Source organism: Manis pentadactyla, chromosome 19, assembly GCF_030020395.1.
Source record: "Manis pentadactyla isolate mManPen7 chromosome 19, mManPen7.hap1, whole genome shotgun sequence".
In the NCBI taxonomy this organism is placed as follows: Eukaryota; Metazoa; Chordata; class Mammalia; order Pholidota; family Manidae; genus Manis; species Manis pentadactyla.
Window position 1 is genome coordinate 939,744 of NC_080037.1, and position 19,585 is coordinate 959,328.

A 19,585-nucleotide genomic window follows, 5' to 3' on the forward strand; every position below is an offset into this window, starting at 1 on the left:
CACCTTGTGTTGCCTTTTTTTCCGGAGGCTCTCACCCTACTCTGACTAAACCCGCGGTCCCTGACTCCACATGATTGCCGAGTGCTCTTCTCGGTACCATTAGAGCGTGGTTTGGTGTTAGTCACACACCTGGCCCTCAGTTAGTATTTATTGGCTAATGAAGGTAAGTTATTTGCGTAAATGTGATAGCTGAGCCCTTGGGGGCAGACCTGAGAGCAGCGGGCATGTTCTCCCTAAGGCACAAGGAGCCCTTCTTTCCAAGGGCCTGCGTTGCCAGAAGTCATCTACTCCCTAGGAAACAATTGCAAAGTTAGGGATAGTTAGTGGAGTTGGAATTTCGGGAGCTGTTTTTGTGGCCCCAAAAAAATATATATATTTAAGGTGCTGTCTTGCCAATGGGTTTCAGCCCCGGGCAAGTTCGCTATGGATTCAATGTGACCAAAGAAATTGACAACAAAACGTTCTTGGGGTGAAAGGGTTATACCCAAATTTATTTCCAGGTGGCAGGTCAGTCATTAGAATCCCACTCACTCAGAGGGAGTCTGCATCCAGCAAGCCGGTCTCTGCCTCGGGGCCTCTCTGCACAGTCGTCCTGCACAGCCTTCCTCTGGGCCTCTGTCCTTGGTGCTGTCACCACTCCAGCCTCTGCTCTGCTCTCCTGCAGCCTTGCAGCCCTGCCACCGTGTCGCCCAGGGCACTGGGCGGAGCTCTTCATGTAGAGTCAACAGCCATGTATTGCCTACAGGTGTGCAGTGAACTGGTCAACCAGGGCCAGGTGAGAATCCTGGCCCCAAGAACTCTCATTTTATCCACAGGTGCATTCTAGATTTAGGTTATCAAGGTGTAAGTGACGGGTCTGCGGCGGCATCAAAGACCGTATATTCATTGTATTCGTTTTGGACATGGGTCAGACCATCTCTACAAATTAGCTTCTCGGGCAAGCAGCGCAGTTCCTTCTTCACAATGCCTCTAAGCACGAACCTGTTTTCAGCTCACCAGCCCAGGGCTGCCCTGCACCCGCGCTTTCCCCAGCTACAGGGTCAAAGACCCCCTTTCCTCGCTCCACGGGAGGGACCTGAAGCGCCCGCTCGACTGCCGAAGAACTCCCAGCCCCAACCTCTAGGGGGCGCTGGCCCGGGAGCCGCCCCTGCACCCCGATGCCCAGCGCGCGCTGGACCGGTCCTCTCCGCACTCCGCCCGGGCAGGCCCCTCCGACTGAGCGTGCGCGGACTGCCGCGGCGCAGGCGCAGGGGCGGCTAAGGGCGGGGCCGGCGTCCGTCACCAGGGCAGCGCCGCCCCACCCGCCGCCTCGGGACAGCCCGGCCTCGCGGTGGGAGCGCGGCCCGCGACCCCGAAGCAGCCCGGGCCTTCGCGGTCCCCCGCGCCGCCGCCGCCATGCAAGGGGAGGACGCCAGATACCTCAAGAGGTGACGGCCCCGCGCCCGGCCGCGCGGGGCGGAGGGGTCATGGGGCGGGGGCGCCGGGCTGCCTCCACGGGCGGGGTCCCGGCGGCGGGGCCGGGGGCTCTGGCGCGGGGCGGGCGCTGCGGGACTCGCTGGGCGCCGACCTTGTCGGGCTGGGCGTGCCCGGGGCGGCGCCCTGCGGGCCCCGCGGTGCCTGCCTCTCCCGAGGGCGGCTGGAACCCCCCGGGGGGTTTGGACGCCTGTCGGGGCGGGTGGCCGCGGGGAGGCCGCCTCTCGGCGCTCCGGGAGGCGCGGTCGCCCCGGGGAAGGCGGCCGTCAGGGGCACTGCGGACCGGGTCACAGCCTTGGGAAAGTCACGTGTTTTTTTTTCCCTGAGCTTTGTTTTCCCACGTTTTTATTTATTTTCATTTATTTATTCTTGCAGTGGCTTCTTAGAATTGATAAACAGTGTTGTATCCGTTTCGCGTGCCCAGCACAGTGGCTCAGCACTTGCCCGTGCTGTCGAGCCCTCCCCCCACGAGTGCAGCTACTGTCTGTCACCCTAGGGAGACGCTACGGAATCGCCATCCCGTGACCGACCTACGTTATGATCAGAGTTTTTGTAACCCTTCGTCCCCCGCCCCAGACCCTCCCCCGTGGTGACCACCAGTCCCTTCTCAGTGTCTGTGAGTCTGCTGCTGTTTTGTTCATTCTGTTCTGCTTTGTATTTATATAACACAAATAAGTGAGCTCATAAGGTGTTTGTCTCCTCCTAGCTTATTTCACTGAGCATAATACCCTCTCGTTCCATCCATGTTGTTGCAAATGGCAGGATTTCTTTTTTTTTACGGTTGAATAATATTCCCGTTGTTTATAGGTACCACATCTTCATCCGTTCATCTATTGAGTCACGTGTTCTTTTGGGCACAGTTTCCTAATCCAAAAATGTGTGATACTACCTTGTGAGAGATGTCAGGACTAAATATGAAAATACTTTTTAAAAGATAAAACATGCATGTAAGGTGGCAGCATTTTTCCAAGTCATAATATACTTTTGCTGGATATATTTATCCTCACCTGGGAGGGCCCTGAACATCACAGGAGGATCTTCTGACCTTTAATAGGCTGTTAAAAGGGATTCAAACCATTGTAAATTCCACCAGGCATGTTGTTCTGCAGGATTGAGTGTATCTTACTTGCCTTTCTCATAATGTATATCTCAAACTGTCAAGTAACCGGGCTTTGTTAATAAAAATTTCAAAAAGGGGTATGTAATGAAAACAACTGTATAGTCAGTATTTATTTCCTAACTGAATTTTGCTTATTCATCTTTTAAAATACCTTGATTGAAACTTTTGTGACAGAAGAAAATGTTACATTCTTTCTTTCTCAGCTTTGAATTCAGGATTGTTCTGGAGTAAAGAGCCACTGTTATACCATGAGTTGATTTTTCATGTGATGTAGTTGTGCCAGAAGATACTTTTTCTTAGGCTTCTAGTACCAGTATGGACCCTTAGGCTTACTACCACTGTAGTTCTCAATCTATTGCTTACTTTGAAATCCATATTACCTAGAGTTCAAAAAATAAAACAGATTGAGTCGCTCTGATGTTTGAAGTAAGGTAAGGTCAGAATTTGGAAAGGTTGAAATATGCGCTTACCAATTTTATCTAATTTTGACAATATAAATAAAAAGTTTGCATTGCCTCCTTTCAGATTAGAAATATGCAGCTGTCATGTAGTCATCGCAGGCCTGATGGTTTACAGTGTCTGACAAAACCTTTCTTTTTAACTGTTGGTTCTTTGATAATGGTTACATGTATTCCTTTTGTAATATTTTTACTTTTCCATTTTGTTTTAACAAGACAGCAGTATGTTTTCAATCTAATTGATTGATTCTAATGTCAGTGGTTTCATTGTGGCTAATCATTGAGAAATCTGTTCTTCATGTTTACATGTGTAATAGATTATAGAATCAAATTTGAGTTTCATGTTTTGTTCTGCTACCAGTTAGTGTTTTCATTCAGTAATACTTAATAAATAATTACCAAATATCTCATATATGCCTACATTGTCCTGGTCACTGGGGAAATGATTGAATAGACACAGTTCTTACCCTCAGATCAGATGTACACACAAATAAATAGATAACATCCAGTGATTCTGGTTTTTTGTCTCCTCTTTAAACTCTCTGATGGCTCAGACCTTTTCAACTTCCTTTCTCTGCCCCCTCAGTGATGGCATATTTCAGCCTTACAGAGAGAGCCTCTGTTAGATCCCTCTGTGTTTTGGTGTCTGGAGCTTGCCCTGTTTTTCATTCTGCTGACTCCTTATCTTTCCTGTTTTAGCTTAAATGTCACTTTTTCCCCCGAGCTCCCCTTACCTACCCCATAGTCCACAACCCAGGTCAGAGAAGTCGGCTGGATTCCCAGGATACCTAATACCTTGTCTTTCCTCTTTCTTACTGCTTTACTATTATTGTCTTTCCTGCTGGTCTGTAAGCTTCAAAAGGGTAAGTAAGGTTCTGTGTATCTTTCCCTCGTATCCCAAGCACCCAGCACAGTGTCTGGAAGATAGGTGCTCATTAAATAGTTATTAAATGAAGTATGAATAACAGCTACAAAGAAAAATGGGCCAAATCCTATAGAACTTAGGAGCTGTAGTAAACACTTGAGATTTGTAAGAACAATGGGGGAACCATTGAAGGATTTTAAGAGTGAATGGCATTCATGCATTCATTCAGTAGTTATTTGGAATCCCACCATGTAAAAGTCAGACAGCCAACTGATAAAAAGTATTAGATGAATGAGACATATTTTGCCTGCCTTTATGGTGCTTATAATGTAGCAAGGAATACAGATGTTAAATATTATTAGAAGTAATTATTATATTTATGGCAAGTACCTGAAATGAGTATGTGGCCTTTGTGTAAACCTTTTTTTTTCCCACATGGTGTAAAGTTTTCACAGTTCATCTGTGTTTTTAGCATTCATCAGTACTTCATTCTTTTTTTTTTTTTTTTTTTTTTTGTGAGGGCATCTCTCATATTTATTGATCAAATAGTTGTTAAACACAATAAATTTCTGTATAGGGGGGTCAATACTCAATGCACAATCATTAATCCACCCCAAGCCTAATTTTCGTCAGTCTCCAATCTTCTGATGCATAACGAACAAATTCTTACATGGAGTACAAATTCTTACATAGTGAATAAGTTACATGGTGAACAGTGCAAGGGCAGTCATCACAGAAGCTTTCGGTTTTGTTCATGCATTATGAACTATACACAGTTCAAATATGAATATTCATTTGATTTTTAAACTTGATTTATATGTGGATACCACATTTCTCTATTATTATTATTTTTAATAAAATGCTGAAGTGGTAGGTAGATACGAGATAAAGGTAGAAAACAGAGTTTAGTGTTGTAAGAGAGCAAATGTAGATGATCAGGTGTGTGCCTGTAGACTATGTGTTAATCCGAGCTAAACGAGGGCAATAAACATCCATGTATGCAGAAGATTTCTCTCAGAACATGAGGGGGGAGGTTCTAAGCCTCACCTCTGCTGCTCCCCATTTTCTCACCAGATGGCCCCCTGCGACTGTGCCTGTCTTAGGTTGTTCCTCCCTTGAGGAATCTTACCCGTCTCTGGCTAACCAGTCATCTTCCGGGGCCATACAGGGAAATGTTAAGTTGGTAAGTGAGAGAGAAGCCTTATCGTTTGAAAAGGTTAGCTTTTTACTTCTTTGCATATTTATGCCCTGTGGCTTCTATGCCCAGCATTTGTCTTGAGGTGTCTTTACCACTTGGAAGAATTATGATACTCGGTAAATTCGACATGTGGCACAAGTTCTATTTAAAGGTTGTGATTAGGTAGGAAGAAGAAAAGCTATAGAAGTAGCAGGCAGAAGAAAACCTGGGAAGATTGATTATTTCTTTGACATATCTTCTTGTAGAGTAACTTCAGCATGTATAGGTTTTAAACTACTAATTAAATTGTGCACACACATTAACATAATAGGAATATAGTTACCTAACCAAAGCATACCTGTAATTACCAGCCATCTCCAGTGAAACCAAGAAAACCAGTTAGGCACCTTAGGCATTTGTGAAAACTTATCTATGATATGGTGGATATTGTCCGACTGAACTTAAACAGTCTGAGAGAATTCAGATAAACTAGAACAACCCATTCCTGGGGACTGTTCATATCCCATATGTTCTTTTAACGATAAATAATCTGTGGTTGTAAGATTTTGGAGTGCTACAATTTGCACTTCTCCTAATTCTTGGTTGAGTTCCAACAGTATAGATCCAGTCCAATTTTTGTTTTACTGTATGCACAGGCCAGCTTAGATATCTCCTTCATTCCCACGGCAAGTCCCGGAGCTGGTGGGATGAGTGCATCTACACCTGTGACAGTGCGTGGATCTTTGTTGGAGTTTTTTTTTTTTTTTGCTGATCATCTTCTGTCATGAGTCTTCCTGAGAGTGCTGATGTTGGAAGTTCTTTTTCATATCGTATCTTAGTTCATTTATGGGGTAGCCAAATTAGGCTTTGATCCTCTGTATAAACACAAACAGACCCTTTGCCTACACTTTTATATGCCCTTTATATCATTGTGTAGAACTCATTAGAGGTCACCACATAGGAACTGCTTTTTTTTTTAATCATTAATCTACACTTACATGACGAATACTTTGTTTACTAGGCTCTCCCCTATACCAGGTCCCCCCTATATACTCCTTTACAGTCACTGTCCATCAGCGTAGCAACCTGTTGTAGAATCACTACTTGTCTTCTCTGTGTTGTACAGCCCTCCCCTTTCTCCCACCCCGCTATGGATGCTAATCTTAATACCCCCCTACTTCTCCCCCCCTTATCCCTCCCTACCCACCCATCCTCCCCAGTCCCTTTCCCTTTGGTACCTGTTAGTCCATTCTTGAGTTCTGTGATTCTGCTGCTGTTTTGTTCCTTCAGTTTTTCCTTTGTTCTTATATTCCACAGATGAGTGAAATCATTTGGTATTTCTCTTTCTCTGCTTGGCTTGTTTCACTGAGCAAAATACCCTCCAGCTCCATCCATGTTGCTGCAAATGGTTGGATTTGCCCTTTTCTTATGGCTGAGTAGTATTCCATTGTGTATATGTACCACATCTTCTTTATCCATTCATCTATCGATGGACATTTAGGTTGCTTCCAATTCTTGGCTATTGTAAATAGTGCTGCGATAAACATAGGGGTGCACTGATCTTTCTCATACTTGATTGCTGCATTCTTAGGGTAAATTCCTAGGAGTGCGATTCCTGGGTCAAATGGTAAGTCTGTTTTGAGCATTTTGATGTACCTCCATACTGCTTTCCACAATGGTTGAACAAGTTTACATTCCCACCAGCAGTGTAGGAGGGTTCCCCTTTCTCCACAGCCTCGCCAACATTTGTTGTTGTTTGTCTTTTGGATGGCAGCCATCCTTACTGGTGTGAGGTGATACCTCATTGTAGTTTTAATTTGCATTTCTCTGATAATTAGCGATGTGGAGCATCTTTTCATGTGTCTGTTGGCCATCTGTATTTCTTTTTTGGAGAACCGTCTGTTCAGTTCCTTTGCCCATTTTTTAATTGGGTTATTTGTTTTTTGTTTGTTGAGGCGTGTGAGCTCTTTATATATTCTGGACGTCAAGCCTTTATCGGATGTGTCATTTTCAAAGATATTCTCCCATACTGTAGGGTTCCTTTTTGTTCTATTGATGGTGTCTTTTGCTGTACAGAAGCTTTTCAGCTTAATATAGTCCCACTTGTTCATTTTTGCTGTTGTTTTCCTTGCCCGGGGAGATATGTTCAAGAAGAGGTCACTCATGTTTATGTCTAAGAGGTTTGTGCCTATGTTTTCTTCCAAGAGTTTAATGGTTTCGTGACTTACATTCAGGTCTTTGATCCATTTTGAGTTTACTTTTGTATATGGGGTTAGACAATGGTCCAGTTTCATTCTCCTACATGTAGCTGTCCAGTTTTGCCAGCACCATCTGTTGAAGAGACTGTCATTTCGCCATTGTATGTCCATGGCTCCTTTATCAAATATTAATTGACCATATATGTCTGGGTTAATGTCTGGATTGTCTAGTCTGTTCCATTGGTCTGTGGCTCTGCTCTTGTGCCAGTACCAAATTGTCTTGATTACTATGGCTTTATAATAGAGCTTGAAGTTGGGGAGTGAGATCCCCCCTACTTTATTCTTCTTTCTCAGGATTGCTTTGGCTATTCGGGGTCTTTGGTGGTTCCATATGAATTTTTGAATTATTTGTTCCAGTTCATTGAAGAATGTTGCTGGTAGTTTCATAGGGATTGCATCAAATCTGTATATTGCTTTGGGCAGGATGGCCATTTTGACGATATTAATTCTTCCTAGCCATGAGCATGGGATGCGTTTCCATCTGTTAGTGTCCCCTTTAATTTCTTTTAAGAGTGACTTGTAGTTTTCAGAATATAAGTCTTTCACTTCTTTGGTTAGGTTTATTCCTAGGTATTTTATTTTTTTTGATGCTATTGTGAATGGAGTTGTTTTCCTGATTTCTCTTTCTGTTGGTTCATTGTTGGTATATAGGAAAGCCACAGATTTCTGTGTGTTGATTTTGTATCCTGCAACTTTGCTGTATTCCGATATCAGTTCTAGTAGTTCTGGGGTGGAGTCTTTAGGGTTTTTTATGTACAGTATCATGTCATCTGCAAATAGTGACAGTTTGACTTCTTCTTTGCCAATCTGGATTCCTTGTATTTCTTTATTTTGTCTGATTGCCGTGGCTAGGACCTCCAGTACTATGTTAAATAACAGTGGGGAGAGTGGGCATCCCTGTCTAGTTCCCGATCTCAGCGGAAATGCTTTCAGCTTCTCGCTATTCAATATAATGTTGGCTGTGGGTTTTTCATAGATGGCCTTTATTATGTTGAGGTACTTGCCCTCTATTCCCATTTTGCTGAGAGTTTTTATCATGAATGGATGTTGAACTTTGTCAAATGCTTTTTCAGCATCTATGGAGATGATCATGTGGTTTTTGTCTTTCTTTTTGTTGATGTGGTAGATGATATTGATGGACTTTCAAATGTTGTGCCATCCTTGCATCCCTGGGATGAATCCCAATTGGTCTTGGTGTACGATGGTTTTGATGTATTTTTGAATTCGGTTTGCTAAAATTTTGTTGAGTATTTTTGCGTCTACGTTCATCAGGGATATTGGTCTGTAGTTTTCTTTTTTGGTGGTGTCTTTGCCTGGTTTTGGTATTAGGGTGATGTTAGCTTCATAGAATGAGTTTGGGAGTATCCCCTCCTCTTCTATTTCTTGGAAAACTTTAAGGAGAATGGGTATTATGTCTTCCCTGTATGTCTGATAAAATTCCGAGGTAAATCCGTCTGGCCCGGGGGTTTTGTTCTTTGGTAGTTTTTTGATTACCACTTCAATTTCGTTGCTGGTAATTGGTCTGTTTAGATTTTCTGTTTCTTTTTGGGTCAGTCTTGGAAGGTTGTATTTTTCTAGGAAGTTGTCCATTTCTCCTAGGTTTCCCAGCTTGTTAGCATATAGGTTTTCATAGTAGTCTCTAATAATTCTTTGTATTTCTGCGGGGTCCGTCGTGATTTTTCCTTTCTCATTTCTGATACTGTTGATTTGTGTTGACTCTCTTTTCCTCTTAATAAGTCTGGCTAGAGGCTTATCTATTTTGTTTATTTTCTCGAAGAACCAGCTCTTGGTTTCATTGATTTTTGCTATTGTTTTATTCTTCTCAATTTTATTTATTTCTTCTCTGATCTTTATTATGTCCCTCCTTCTGCTGACCTTAGGCCTCATTTGTTCTTCTTTTTCCAATTTCGATAGTTGAGACATTAGACCGTTCATTTGGGATTGCTCTTCCTTTTTTAAATATGCTTGGATTGCTATATACTTTCCTCTTAAGACTGCTTTTGCTGTGTCCCACAGAAGTTGGGGCTTAGTGTTGTTGTTGTCATTTGTTTCCATATATTGCTGGATCTCCATTTTGATTTGGTCATTGATCCATTGATTATTTAGGAGCGTGTTGTTTAGCCTCCATGTGTTTGTGAGCCTTTTTGCTTTCTTTGAACAGTTTATTTCTAGTTTAATGCCTTTGTGGTCTGAAAAGTTGGTTGGTAGGGTTTCAATCTTTTGGAATTTACTGAGGCTCTTTTTGTGGCCTAGTATGTGGTCTATTCTGGAGAATGTTCCATGTGCACTTGAGAAGAATGTGTATCCTGTTGCTTTTGGATGTAGAGTTCTATAGATGTCTATTAGGTCCATCTGTTCTAGTGTGTTGTTCAGTGCCTCTGTGTCCTTACTTATTTTCTGTCTGGTGGATCTGTCCTTTGGAGTGAGTGGTGTGTTGAAGTCTCCTAGAATGAATGCATTGCATTCTATTTCCTCCTTTAGTTCTATTAATATTTGTTTCAGGTATGTTGGTGCTCCTATATTGGGTGCATATATATTTAGAATGGTTATATCCTCTTGATGGACTGAGCCCTTTATCATTATGTAATGTCCTTCTTTGTCTTTTGTTACTTTCTTTATTTTGAAGTCTGTTTTGTCTGATACCAGAATTGCAACACCTGCTTTCTTCTCTCTGTTGTTTGCTTGAAATATCTTTTTCCATCCCTTGACTTTAAGTCTGTGTGCATCTTTGGGTTTGAGGTGAGTCTCTTGTAAGCAGCATATGGATGGATCTTGCTTTTTTATCCATTCTATTATTCTGTGTCTTTTGATTGGTGCATTCAGTCCATTTACATTTAGGGTGATTATTGAAAGGTATGAATTTATTGCCATTGCAGGCTTTAAGTTTGTGGTTACCAAAGGTTTAGGGTTAGCTTCTTTACTATCTTACTGTCTAACTTAACTCGCTTGTTGAGCTATTATAAACACAGTCTGATGATTCTTTATTTCTCTCCCTTCTTATTCCTCCTCCTCCCTTCTTCATATGTTGGGTGTTTTGTTGTGTGCTCTTTTTAGGAGTGCTCCCATCTAGAGCAGTCCCTGTAGGATGCCCTGTAGAGGTGGTTTGTGGGAGGCAAATTCCCTCAACTTGCTTGTCTGCTTGTCTGGGAATTGTTTAATCCCTCCTTCATATTTAAATGATATTCGTGCTGGATACAGTAGTCCCGGTTCGAGGCCCTTCTGTTTCATTGCATTAAGTATATCATGCCATTCTCTTCTGGCCTGTAGGGTTTCTGTTGAGAAGTCTGATGATAGCCTGATGGGTTTTCCTTTGTAGGTAACCTTTTTTTTCTCTCTGGCTGCCTGTAATACTTTGTCCTTGTCTTTGATCTTTGCCATTTTAATTATTATGTGTCTTGGTGTTGCCCTCCTTGGATCCCTTGTCATGGGAGTTCTGTGTACCTCTGTGGTCTGAGAGGCCATTTCTTCCCCTAGTTTGGGGAAATTTTCAGCAATTATTTCTTCAAAGACATTTTCTATCCCCTTTTCTCTCTCTACTTCTTCTGGAATACCTATGATTCTTATGTTGTTCCTTTTCGATTGGTCACTCAGCTCTCTTAAAATTCTTTCATTCCTGGAGATCCTTTTATCTCTCTCTGCATCAGCTTCTCTGCGTTCCTGTTCTCTGTTTTCTAGTCCATTAATGGTCTCTTGCATCTCGTCCATTCTGTTTTGAAGTCCTTCCAGAGCTTGTTTTATTTCTGAATTCTCCTTCCTTAGTTCTTGCATATTTCTCTGCAAGTCCATCAGCATGGTTATGACTTTTGTTTTGAATTCTTTTTCAGGAAGACTGGCTAAATCTATCTCCCCAGGTTCCTTCTCAGGGGAAGATGTAGCAGATGCCGAAGCTGTCTGGGTTAGTCTTGTCTGGATCATATTTTTTTGCCTTTTCATGTTGACAGGTGCTATTGACTGTCAGCTGGGAGGGCCAAAATTTTCACTTGCTACTGGCCTTTCTTTGCTGGGACAACTGCGACCCCTAGTGGCTTGTGTTGGGTAATTGCGTGTAGACTGGGTCTTTGTGTCTTGCCTGGCCGGAAGGGAGGAATTTCCCTTTCTGTGGGCGGAGTTTGTCTCAGGCTGCTTCTCTGCTTTCGCAGCGCCCGGTGGGGTAATGGATGGGGGGGCTGCTTGACTGTTTGCCTCCGTGAGGGGTCTCAGAGCTGTTGCCCAGGGGGTTAGTGCGCCCGGTTTTCCCTGTAATTTCCGGCTGCTGTACTGTGACCTGGGTTGTTTCCGTCAAGCTGTTAAGTCCCTGTCCCTTTAAGACTTTCACAAAGCCCCCGCTTTTCTTTGTCACAGGGGCATCAGCTTCGGCACCCGCTCAGAGGTCTTACTCCCTGTTCCCCCAGTATCCAGGGCCCCCTGGGCCTGTACTGTGTCTGCGCTCTGGCCCGGATGGCGGGGGCTGGGTGTTCGGCAGTCCTGGGCTCCGTCTCCCTCCCGCTCTGCCTGCTCTTCTCCCGCCGGGAGCTGGGGGGAGGGGCGCTCGGGTCCCACGGGGCCGGGGCTTGTATCTTACCCCTTTCACCAGTCGCTGGGTTCTCGCTGGTGTAGCTGCAGTCTGGCCACTGTCCTGCGTCTTCTGGTCTCTCTTTTAGGGCTAGTTGTGTTTGTTGTATTTTCAAAAGTATATATGTTTTTGGGAGGAGATTCCCACTGTCCTACTCATGCCGCCATGTTGGCTCCGCCTCAGTACTTCATTCTTTTAGTGGCTAAATAATAGTCCATTGTACAGATTAACATATTTAGTTTATCTGTTGATGGACGTTTAGGCTGTTTATGTCTATTGGCTATTGTAGGTAAAGCTGCTTTGAAAATTCCTGTCCTTGTTTTGTTCGAACACTTGTTTCACTCTTTTGGTATATACCTAGTTGTTGCTGAGTCATATTCTAATTTCGTGTTTAATTAACGGAGGAACTACTTAGCTGTTTTCCATAGTGGCTGCACATTTTACATTCTCCCCACCAGTGTATGAGAGGCCCAATTTTTCTATATCCTAATCAACACTTGTCTTTTCTTTCTTTTTTAAAAATTACGACCATTTTAGTGGATGTGAAGTGGTATGTTATTGTGGTTTTGATTTACATATCTTTAGTTACTCGTGATATTGACATCTTTGCATATGCTTTTTCACCTTTATCTTTTTTGGAGAAAGGAGTTCTTTATATGTTCTGGATACTAGACCTTTATCAGACAAGTAATTGCAAATATTTTATCCCATCTTGTAGATTGTATTTTCACTGTCTTCGTAGTATCATTACATATGTGCAAAGTTTTCATTTTGACAAACTCCCAGTTTTTTCTTTGGTTGCCTTTGCTTTTGATGTCATTACTTAAACCATTGCTACATCCAAGATCATGACTTACTCTTCTGTTTCCTCCCACGAGCTTTACAGTTTTAGCCTGTAAACTTAGGTCTTTGATCCATTTGAGTTAATTATGTGGCGTGAGTACCATTTGTTAAAGGGATTGTTCTCTCTCCCAGTGAAAGGTCTTGCCACCCTTGTTGAAAATTAATTGACCATAGATGTAGGAGTTTATTCCTGGATCATTTCTATTCCATTGATCTGTAGGTTTTTACGCTAGTATCTCACTGTTCTGATTACTTTAGCTTTGTAGTACATTTTGGATTCGGGAAGTATGAGTCTTCTAACTTTGTTCTTTTTCAAGATTGCTGTGGCTGTTCAGTGGCCCTTGATTTGCCATATGAACTTTCGGATCACTTCCATTCAACAAAAAAAATTTTTATAGGGGTTATATTGAATCCGCCACTTTGGGAAATACTGCCACCTTAACAGTATTAAGTCATCCAATCTGTGAACAAGGGAGTATATTCCCCCAAACTGCAGGATGCCTTTTTGTTTTACTGATGGTGTCCTTTGCTGTACAGAAGCTTTTTAGCCATTGGTATTTTGACGGCGATTGCATTGAATTTGTACATTGCTTTGGGCAGTGTGGACATTTTAACAGTATTGATTCTTCTAATCTGTGAAAACAGATCTTCCTTTTTGTTTGAAAATCTTTTCATTAAAATTTTTCCATTTATTTCTGTGTTCGTCAGTTTCTTTCATCAGTGTCTTAAATTTTTCAGTGTACAGGTCTTTCACCTCCTTAGTTAACATTTTTGTGTTTTGTTCTTTTTAATGTATTTGTAAGTGGGATTGTTTTAATTTCTCTTTCTGATTGTTGTTAGTATATAGAAATGCAAATGATTTTTGTATGTTGACTTTGTGTCCTGTAAATTTACTGAATTTGCTCATTATTTCCAATAGATTTTTGGTGAAGCCTGTAGGGTTTTCTATATATAGTTTTATGTCACTTGCAAATAGAGACAGATTTACTTCTTCCTTTCCAATGGATGCCTTTTATTCCAATGCCTGTGGGCACCTTTTCTTTTTCTTGTATAATTACCCTGGCTAGGACTTCTAGCACTATGTTGACTAGATGTGATTAGAGTGGGCATCCTGCCTTGTTCCTTATCTTTGAGGAAATGCTTTAAGTTTTTCACTGTTGAGTATGATATTAGCTGTGGGTTTGCCATATATGGTCTTTATTATGTTGAGGTATGTTCCCTCTGTACCCACTTTGTTGAGAGTTTTTATCATAAATGGATATTGAATTTTATCAAATGCTTTTTTTTGTATCTATTGAGATGACCATATGACTTTTATCCTTCATGTAGTTAATGTAGTGTATCACATTGATTGATTTGCATTTGTTGAGTCATCCCTGCATACCTGGAATAAATTCCACTTGATGATTATATATGATCCTTTTAATACAATGTAGAATTTGGTTTGCTAGTATTTTGTTGAGGATTTTGCATCTGTGTTCATCAGAGATATTAATCAGAGATATCTGGTTTTGGTATCAGGGTAATGCTGGCCTTGTAAAATGAGTTTATAAGTATTCCCTTCTCTTGTATTTTTTGGAAGAGTTGAGAATGATTGGTATTCTTTAAATGTTTGTTAGGATTAACCAGTGAAGCTGTTGGATCTGGACTTTCATTTGTTGGGAAGTTTTTGATTACTGATTCAATCTCCTTACTAGTAATTTTTCTGGTCAGATTTTCTGTTCCTTCATGATTCAGTCTTTGTAAGTTGTATGTTTCTAGGAATTTATCCATTTCTTCTAGGTTGTTAAATGTGTTGGTGTATTATTGCTAATAGTAGTCTCTTGTGATCCTTTGTATTTCTTGGTATCAGTGGTAAAGTCTCTTTTTTTCACAGTCTAATTTTTTGTTTTACTTTGAGATGTGTCTCAATCTTACAGAAAAATTGTAAGACTATTAAGGAATTCTCACATACCCTTCATCCTCATTCATAAACTATTTATGTTTTGTCCCATTTGCTTTATATTCTCTAGAAAGCTCTTTCTAAACCATTTAGAGTAAATTGGAGTCCTTGTGTCCATTTACTCAGTACCTTTTTGTTCATTTCCCAAGCATAAGTGCATTTTCTTTTTCTTTCTTTTTTTTGCACCACTGGTAATTTTTTTTTACTGCCTACTTTAAAAAAAATTAAGCTATCATTGATATACAGTCTTATGGTTTCACATGAGCAACACTGTGGTTTCAACATTCATCCATATTATCAAGTCCACCCCTACTCCATTGCAATCCCCGTCCATCAGCATAGTAAGATGCTAGAGAATCATTACATTGCCTTCCCTGTGACCTACCTATATTGTGTGTGTTAATTATAATGCTCTTGATCCCCTTTTCCCTCCCTCCCCAACCCCTTTTCCTTTAGTAACTGTTAGTCCCTTCTTGAAGTGTGAGTCTGCTGCTGTTTTGTTCCTTCAGTTTTGCTTCATTGTTATGCTCCACAAAATGAGTGAAATCATTTGATACTTGTCTTTCTCCACCTGGTTTATTTCACTGAGCATAATACACTCTAGCTCCATCCATGATGCTGCAAATGGTAGAATTTGTTTTCTTCTTATGGCTGAATAATATTCCATTGAGTATATATACCACATTTTCTTTATCCATTCATCTACTGATGGACACTTAGGTTGCTTTCATTTCTTGGCTATTGTAAATAGTGCTGTGATAAACATAGGGGTGCATATGTCTTTTTCAAACTGGGCTGCTGCATTCTTAGGGTAAATTCCTAGGAGTGGAATTCCCGGGTCAAATGGTATTTCTATTTTTAGATTTTTGAGAAACCTCCATACTGCTTTCCACAATGGTTGAACTAATTTACATTCCCACCAGCAGTGTAGGAGGGTTTCCCTTTCTCCACAACCTCACCAGCATTTGTTGTTCCTTGTCTTTTGGATGGTGGCGATCCTAACTGGTGTGAGGTGATATCCCATTGTGGTTTTAATTTGCATTTCCCTGATAATTAGCGATGTGGAGCATCTTTTCATGTGCCTGTTGGCCATCTGAATTTTTCTTTGGAGAAGTGTCTGTTCAGATCCTGTACCCATTTTTTAAATTGGATTATTTGCTTTGTGGGTGTTGAGGTATATGAGTTCTTTATGTATTTTGGATGTTAGTCCCTTATTGGACATGTCATTTACGAATATATTCCCCCATACTGTAGGATGCCTTTTTGTTTTACTGATGGTGTCCTTCAATGTACAGAAGCTTTTTAGTTTGATGTAGTCCCATTTGTTCATTTTTTGCTTTTGTTTCCCTTGCCTGAGGAGATGTGTTCAGGAAAAAGTTGCTCTTGTTTATAGTCAAGAGATTTTTGCCCATATTTTCTTCTATGGGTTTTATGGTTTCATGACTTATGTTCAGGTCTTTGATCCATTTTGAGTTTACTTTTGTGTATGGAGTTAGACAATAATCCAGTTTCATTCTCTTATAAATAGCTGTCCAGTTTTGCCAACACCAGGTGAAGACCGTCATTTCCCCATTGTATATCCATGGCTCCATTATCGTATATTAATTTGCCATGTATGTGTGGGTTTATATCTGGGTTCTCTGTTCTGTTCCATTGATCTGTGGGTCTGTTCTTGTGCCAGTACCCAATTGTTTTGATTACTGTGGCTTTGTAGTAGAGCTTGAAGTTAGGGAGAGTAATCCCCCCTGCTCTGTTTTTCCTTCTCAGGATTGCTTTGGCTATTTGGGGTCTTTTGTGGTTCCATATGAATTTTAGAACTATTTGTTCTAGTTTGTTGAAGAATGCTAATGGTATTGTGATAGGGATTGCATTGAATCTGTAGATTGCTTTAGGCAGGATGGCCAGTAAAGTCTCCTCTTCCATTTCTGATTTGAGTCCCTTCTCCTTTTTCTTGGTGAGTCTAGCTAAAGGTTTATCAGTTTTGTTTATTTTTTCAAAGAACCAGCTCTTAGTTTCACTGATCTTTTCTGTTGTCTTTTTAGTGCCTATTTATTTCCACTCTGATCTTTGTTATTTTCTTTCTTCTGCTAACTTTGGGCCACATTTATTCTTTTCTACTTCCTTGAAGGGTAAAGATTGTTTATATGAGATCTTTATTCTTTCTTGATGTAGGCATTTATGTTTATGAACTTTACTTTTAAAACTGCTTTTGCTGTATGCTTTAGGATTGTATTTCCATTTTCATTTGTCTCAAGGTATTTAAAAAATTTTTCTTTTGATTTTTCTTCTTTGCATGTTTTATCTCCACATATTTTTCAGTTTTCTTATAATTTATGTCTAGTTTTCATATTGTAATAGGACAATCTTATAATTTAATTATATAATTAAATTGATATAATTTTAATCTTCTTAAAAATATTAAGACTTGTTTTGCAGCCTAACATAAGATCTATCCTTATGTTAGGATAGATGTTCTGTCCTTTGATCAGAGAACATGTGCACTTGAGAACAATATGTAACTGTTCCTCTTGATTGGAACAGTTACTGTTATATAAATATTATGCTTATGTCTGTTAAGTCCATCCAGCCTGTGTGTTATTTAAGGCCAGTGTTTCCTTATTAATTTTCTGTTTGGATGTTCTATCCATTGATGAAAGTGGGGATATTAAAGCCCCTGCTATTATTGTGTTCCTGTTTATGCCTACTTTTAAGTCTGGTAGTATTTTCTTTACATATTTAGATGCTCCTCCACTGGGTGCATAAATACTTATAAATGGTATCTCCTCTTGTTGGAATGGCCCCTTTATATAGTTTAGTGACCTTCTTAGTCTCTTATTACAATCTCCATTTAAAAAAGTCTTTCTTGTCCAATATTCATAGAGCTACCCTCCCTTTCTTTTGTTTCCCGTCTGCATGGAATCAGTTTTCCATCCTTTTACTTTCAGTCTGTGTGTCCTTACATCTGAAGTAGGTCTCTTGTAGGCAGTATATAGGTAGGTCTTATTTTTTCATACACCCAGCCACTCTTTCTTTTGATTGGATAATTTATTCCAATTACATTGAAAGTAATTATTGATAGATAGGTACTTACTGCCATTTTCTTCATTGTTTTCTGGCTGTTCTGTAATTCTTCTGTTCCCTTCTCTCTATTCATTTATGATTTGACGATTTTCTCTAGTAGCATATTAGGTCCATTTTCTCTTGTCTTTTGTGTATTTGATACAGTTTTTTGCTTTGTGGTTACTGTGAAGTTTGTATAAAACAGTTTACATTTATAAGTCTATTTTAAGTTTATAACAACTTAAGATTGAATGCATTCTAAAGCTCTGCAGTTTTACCGCCACCCCCATGTTTTACCTTTTTGATGTCACAATTTACATTTTCCTATCTTGTATATTCCTTAAGGTATTTTAGCTAATTATTTTGATCACCTCTGTCCTTTAATCTTCATATCAGCTTTATAAGTGAGTAACCCACCACTTCTACAAAATTAATCCGGATTTTAGTATAAAGTTTTCCAGTGAGAATCACTATGTTACTGAATAACATCCTTTAGTTCAACTTGAAGGCAATCCCTCCAGCCTTTCTGTGAGTCCGGCCTGGTGGTGTTCTGTCTTTGCTTGTCCAGAAAACCCTCCCTCCATTCCGTGTGACAGTGTCCTGGGTTGAGTATTCTTGTTGGGTGGTTTTTCCTTTGAGCACTTTGAAAGTCTTGTCCCAGTCCCTCCTGCCTGCAGCGTTTCTGTTGAAAAGCCTGCCATAGTAGTTTTAGGGGGCTGCCTTGTGCTTCAGTTGTTTTTCTCTTGCTGCTTTTGTGACTCTGTCCCTGTCTTTAACTTTGGCTCTCAATTATCACGTGGAGCTCTTTGGGTTCATTCATTTGGAAGCGTCTGGGCTTTGGCGTCTGGATACCTGTCAGCGTCCTCAGGTAGGGAATCTGTCAGGTGTTGTTCTTCAGGTAAGTTTCCTGTCCTCTCTCTCCCTCCTCCTGCTGAGTCTCCTGTAATGCAAACGCCGGTCAGCTTGATGTTGGCCCAAAAGTTTCTTAAGCTGTCTTCACTCTGTTTCATTCTTTTTTCTCTTTGCTCCTCTGATTAGGTCAGGTCCTCTGCCCTGTCTTTGAGGTCGCTGACCCTGTCCTCTGCTTCTTCTAGTCTGTGATTGAGCCCCTGTATTGTATTTTTCAGTTCGGTTTTAGATTTTTCAGTTCTGTGACTTCTATTTGATGCTTGCTTATAGTCTGTATTTCTTTGTTGAAATTCTCAGCTTGGCTCATCCCTTCTTCTGAGCTCAGTGAGCATCTTTGTGACAATTACTTCGAACTCCTTATCAGGCAGAGCACTCACCTCCATTTCACTAAGGTCTTTTTGTGAGTTTTTATGTTGTTTTTTTATTTTGAACTACTGCTGTTTCTTCAGTTTTGGTTTCTGTGCATTAGATAAAACAGCCACCTCCCCCAGTCTTGACGGAGTGGGTCGTGTAGGAGAGGAACCTGCTTGTTCAGCCCCGCCTTAGTGCTTACTTGTCTCTCAGACCTTTGCGACTGTCTAAGTGGCCTACTTTATTTTTTAGTGGCTCCTATAGTTGGGGGTGCCAAGACCTGTGAGTGTCCTAAAGGGGAGGATGTCAGTCAGCAGCTACATTAAAGCTGATGAGAGCCAGACCTTCAAGCAACATCTTCTTAAAAGTATGGAAATATACCTCCTTGGGGGGAAGAGATGTGCATCTCTCTGCTCCCTCTGTGCTGAGCCTAGGGTGATAGCCAGTTAAGAACTGTAAGAATATAGTAATTATCCTCCATTTACCCCATGGTCCCAAGCACATAAGCCAGTGAGAATTATGCCAGGGCTTGCCTGGGCTTACCCCGCCTTATCTCTAAACATCCCAACCCTCCCCC

The 19,585-nt window shown here is 40.9% G+C and overlaps 1 protein-coding gene across 5 annotated transcripts in view; it reads left to right on the top strand.

Annotated features, from left to right (window-relative positions):
* The first annotated feature begins 1,254 nt into the window (after positions 1 to 1,254).
* The window catches only part of KIFAP3 (kinesin associated protein 3), a 129,253-nt gene continuing 110,922 nt past the window's right edge, over positions 1,255 to 19,585 (top strand). The window contains exons 1-2 of one of the 5 annotated variants that reach the window (XM_057494976.1): positions 1,292 to 1,427; positions 19,261 to 19,375. Coding sequence is in view for 3 of the 5 variants with exons in the window: in XM_057494977.1 (XP_057350960.1) it covers positions 1,396 to 1,427 (32 nt within the window). In the remaining 2 variants the exon portion in view is untranslated. Of the gene's footprint in view, positions 1,428 to 19,260; positions 19,376 to 19,585 lie in introns of all 5 variants that reach the window. The other 4 variants (XM_057494977.1, XM_057494975.1, XM_036900896.2 and 1 more) reach the window with 4 other exon arrangements.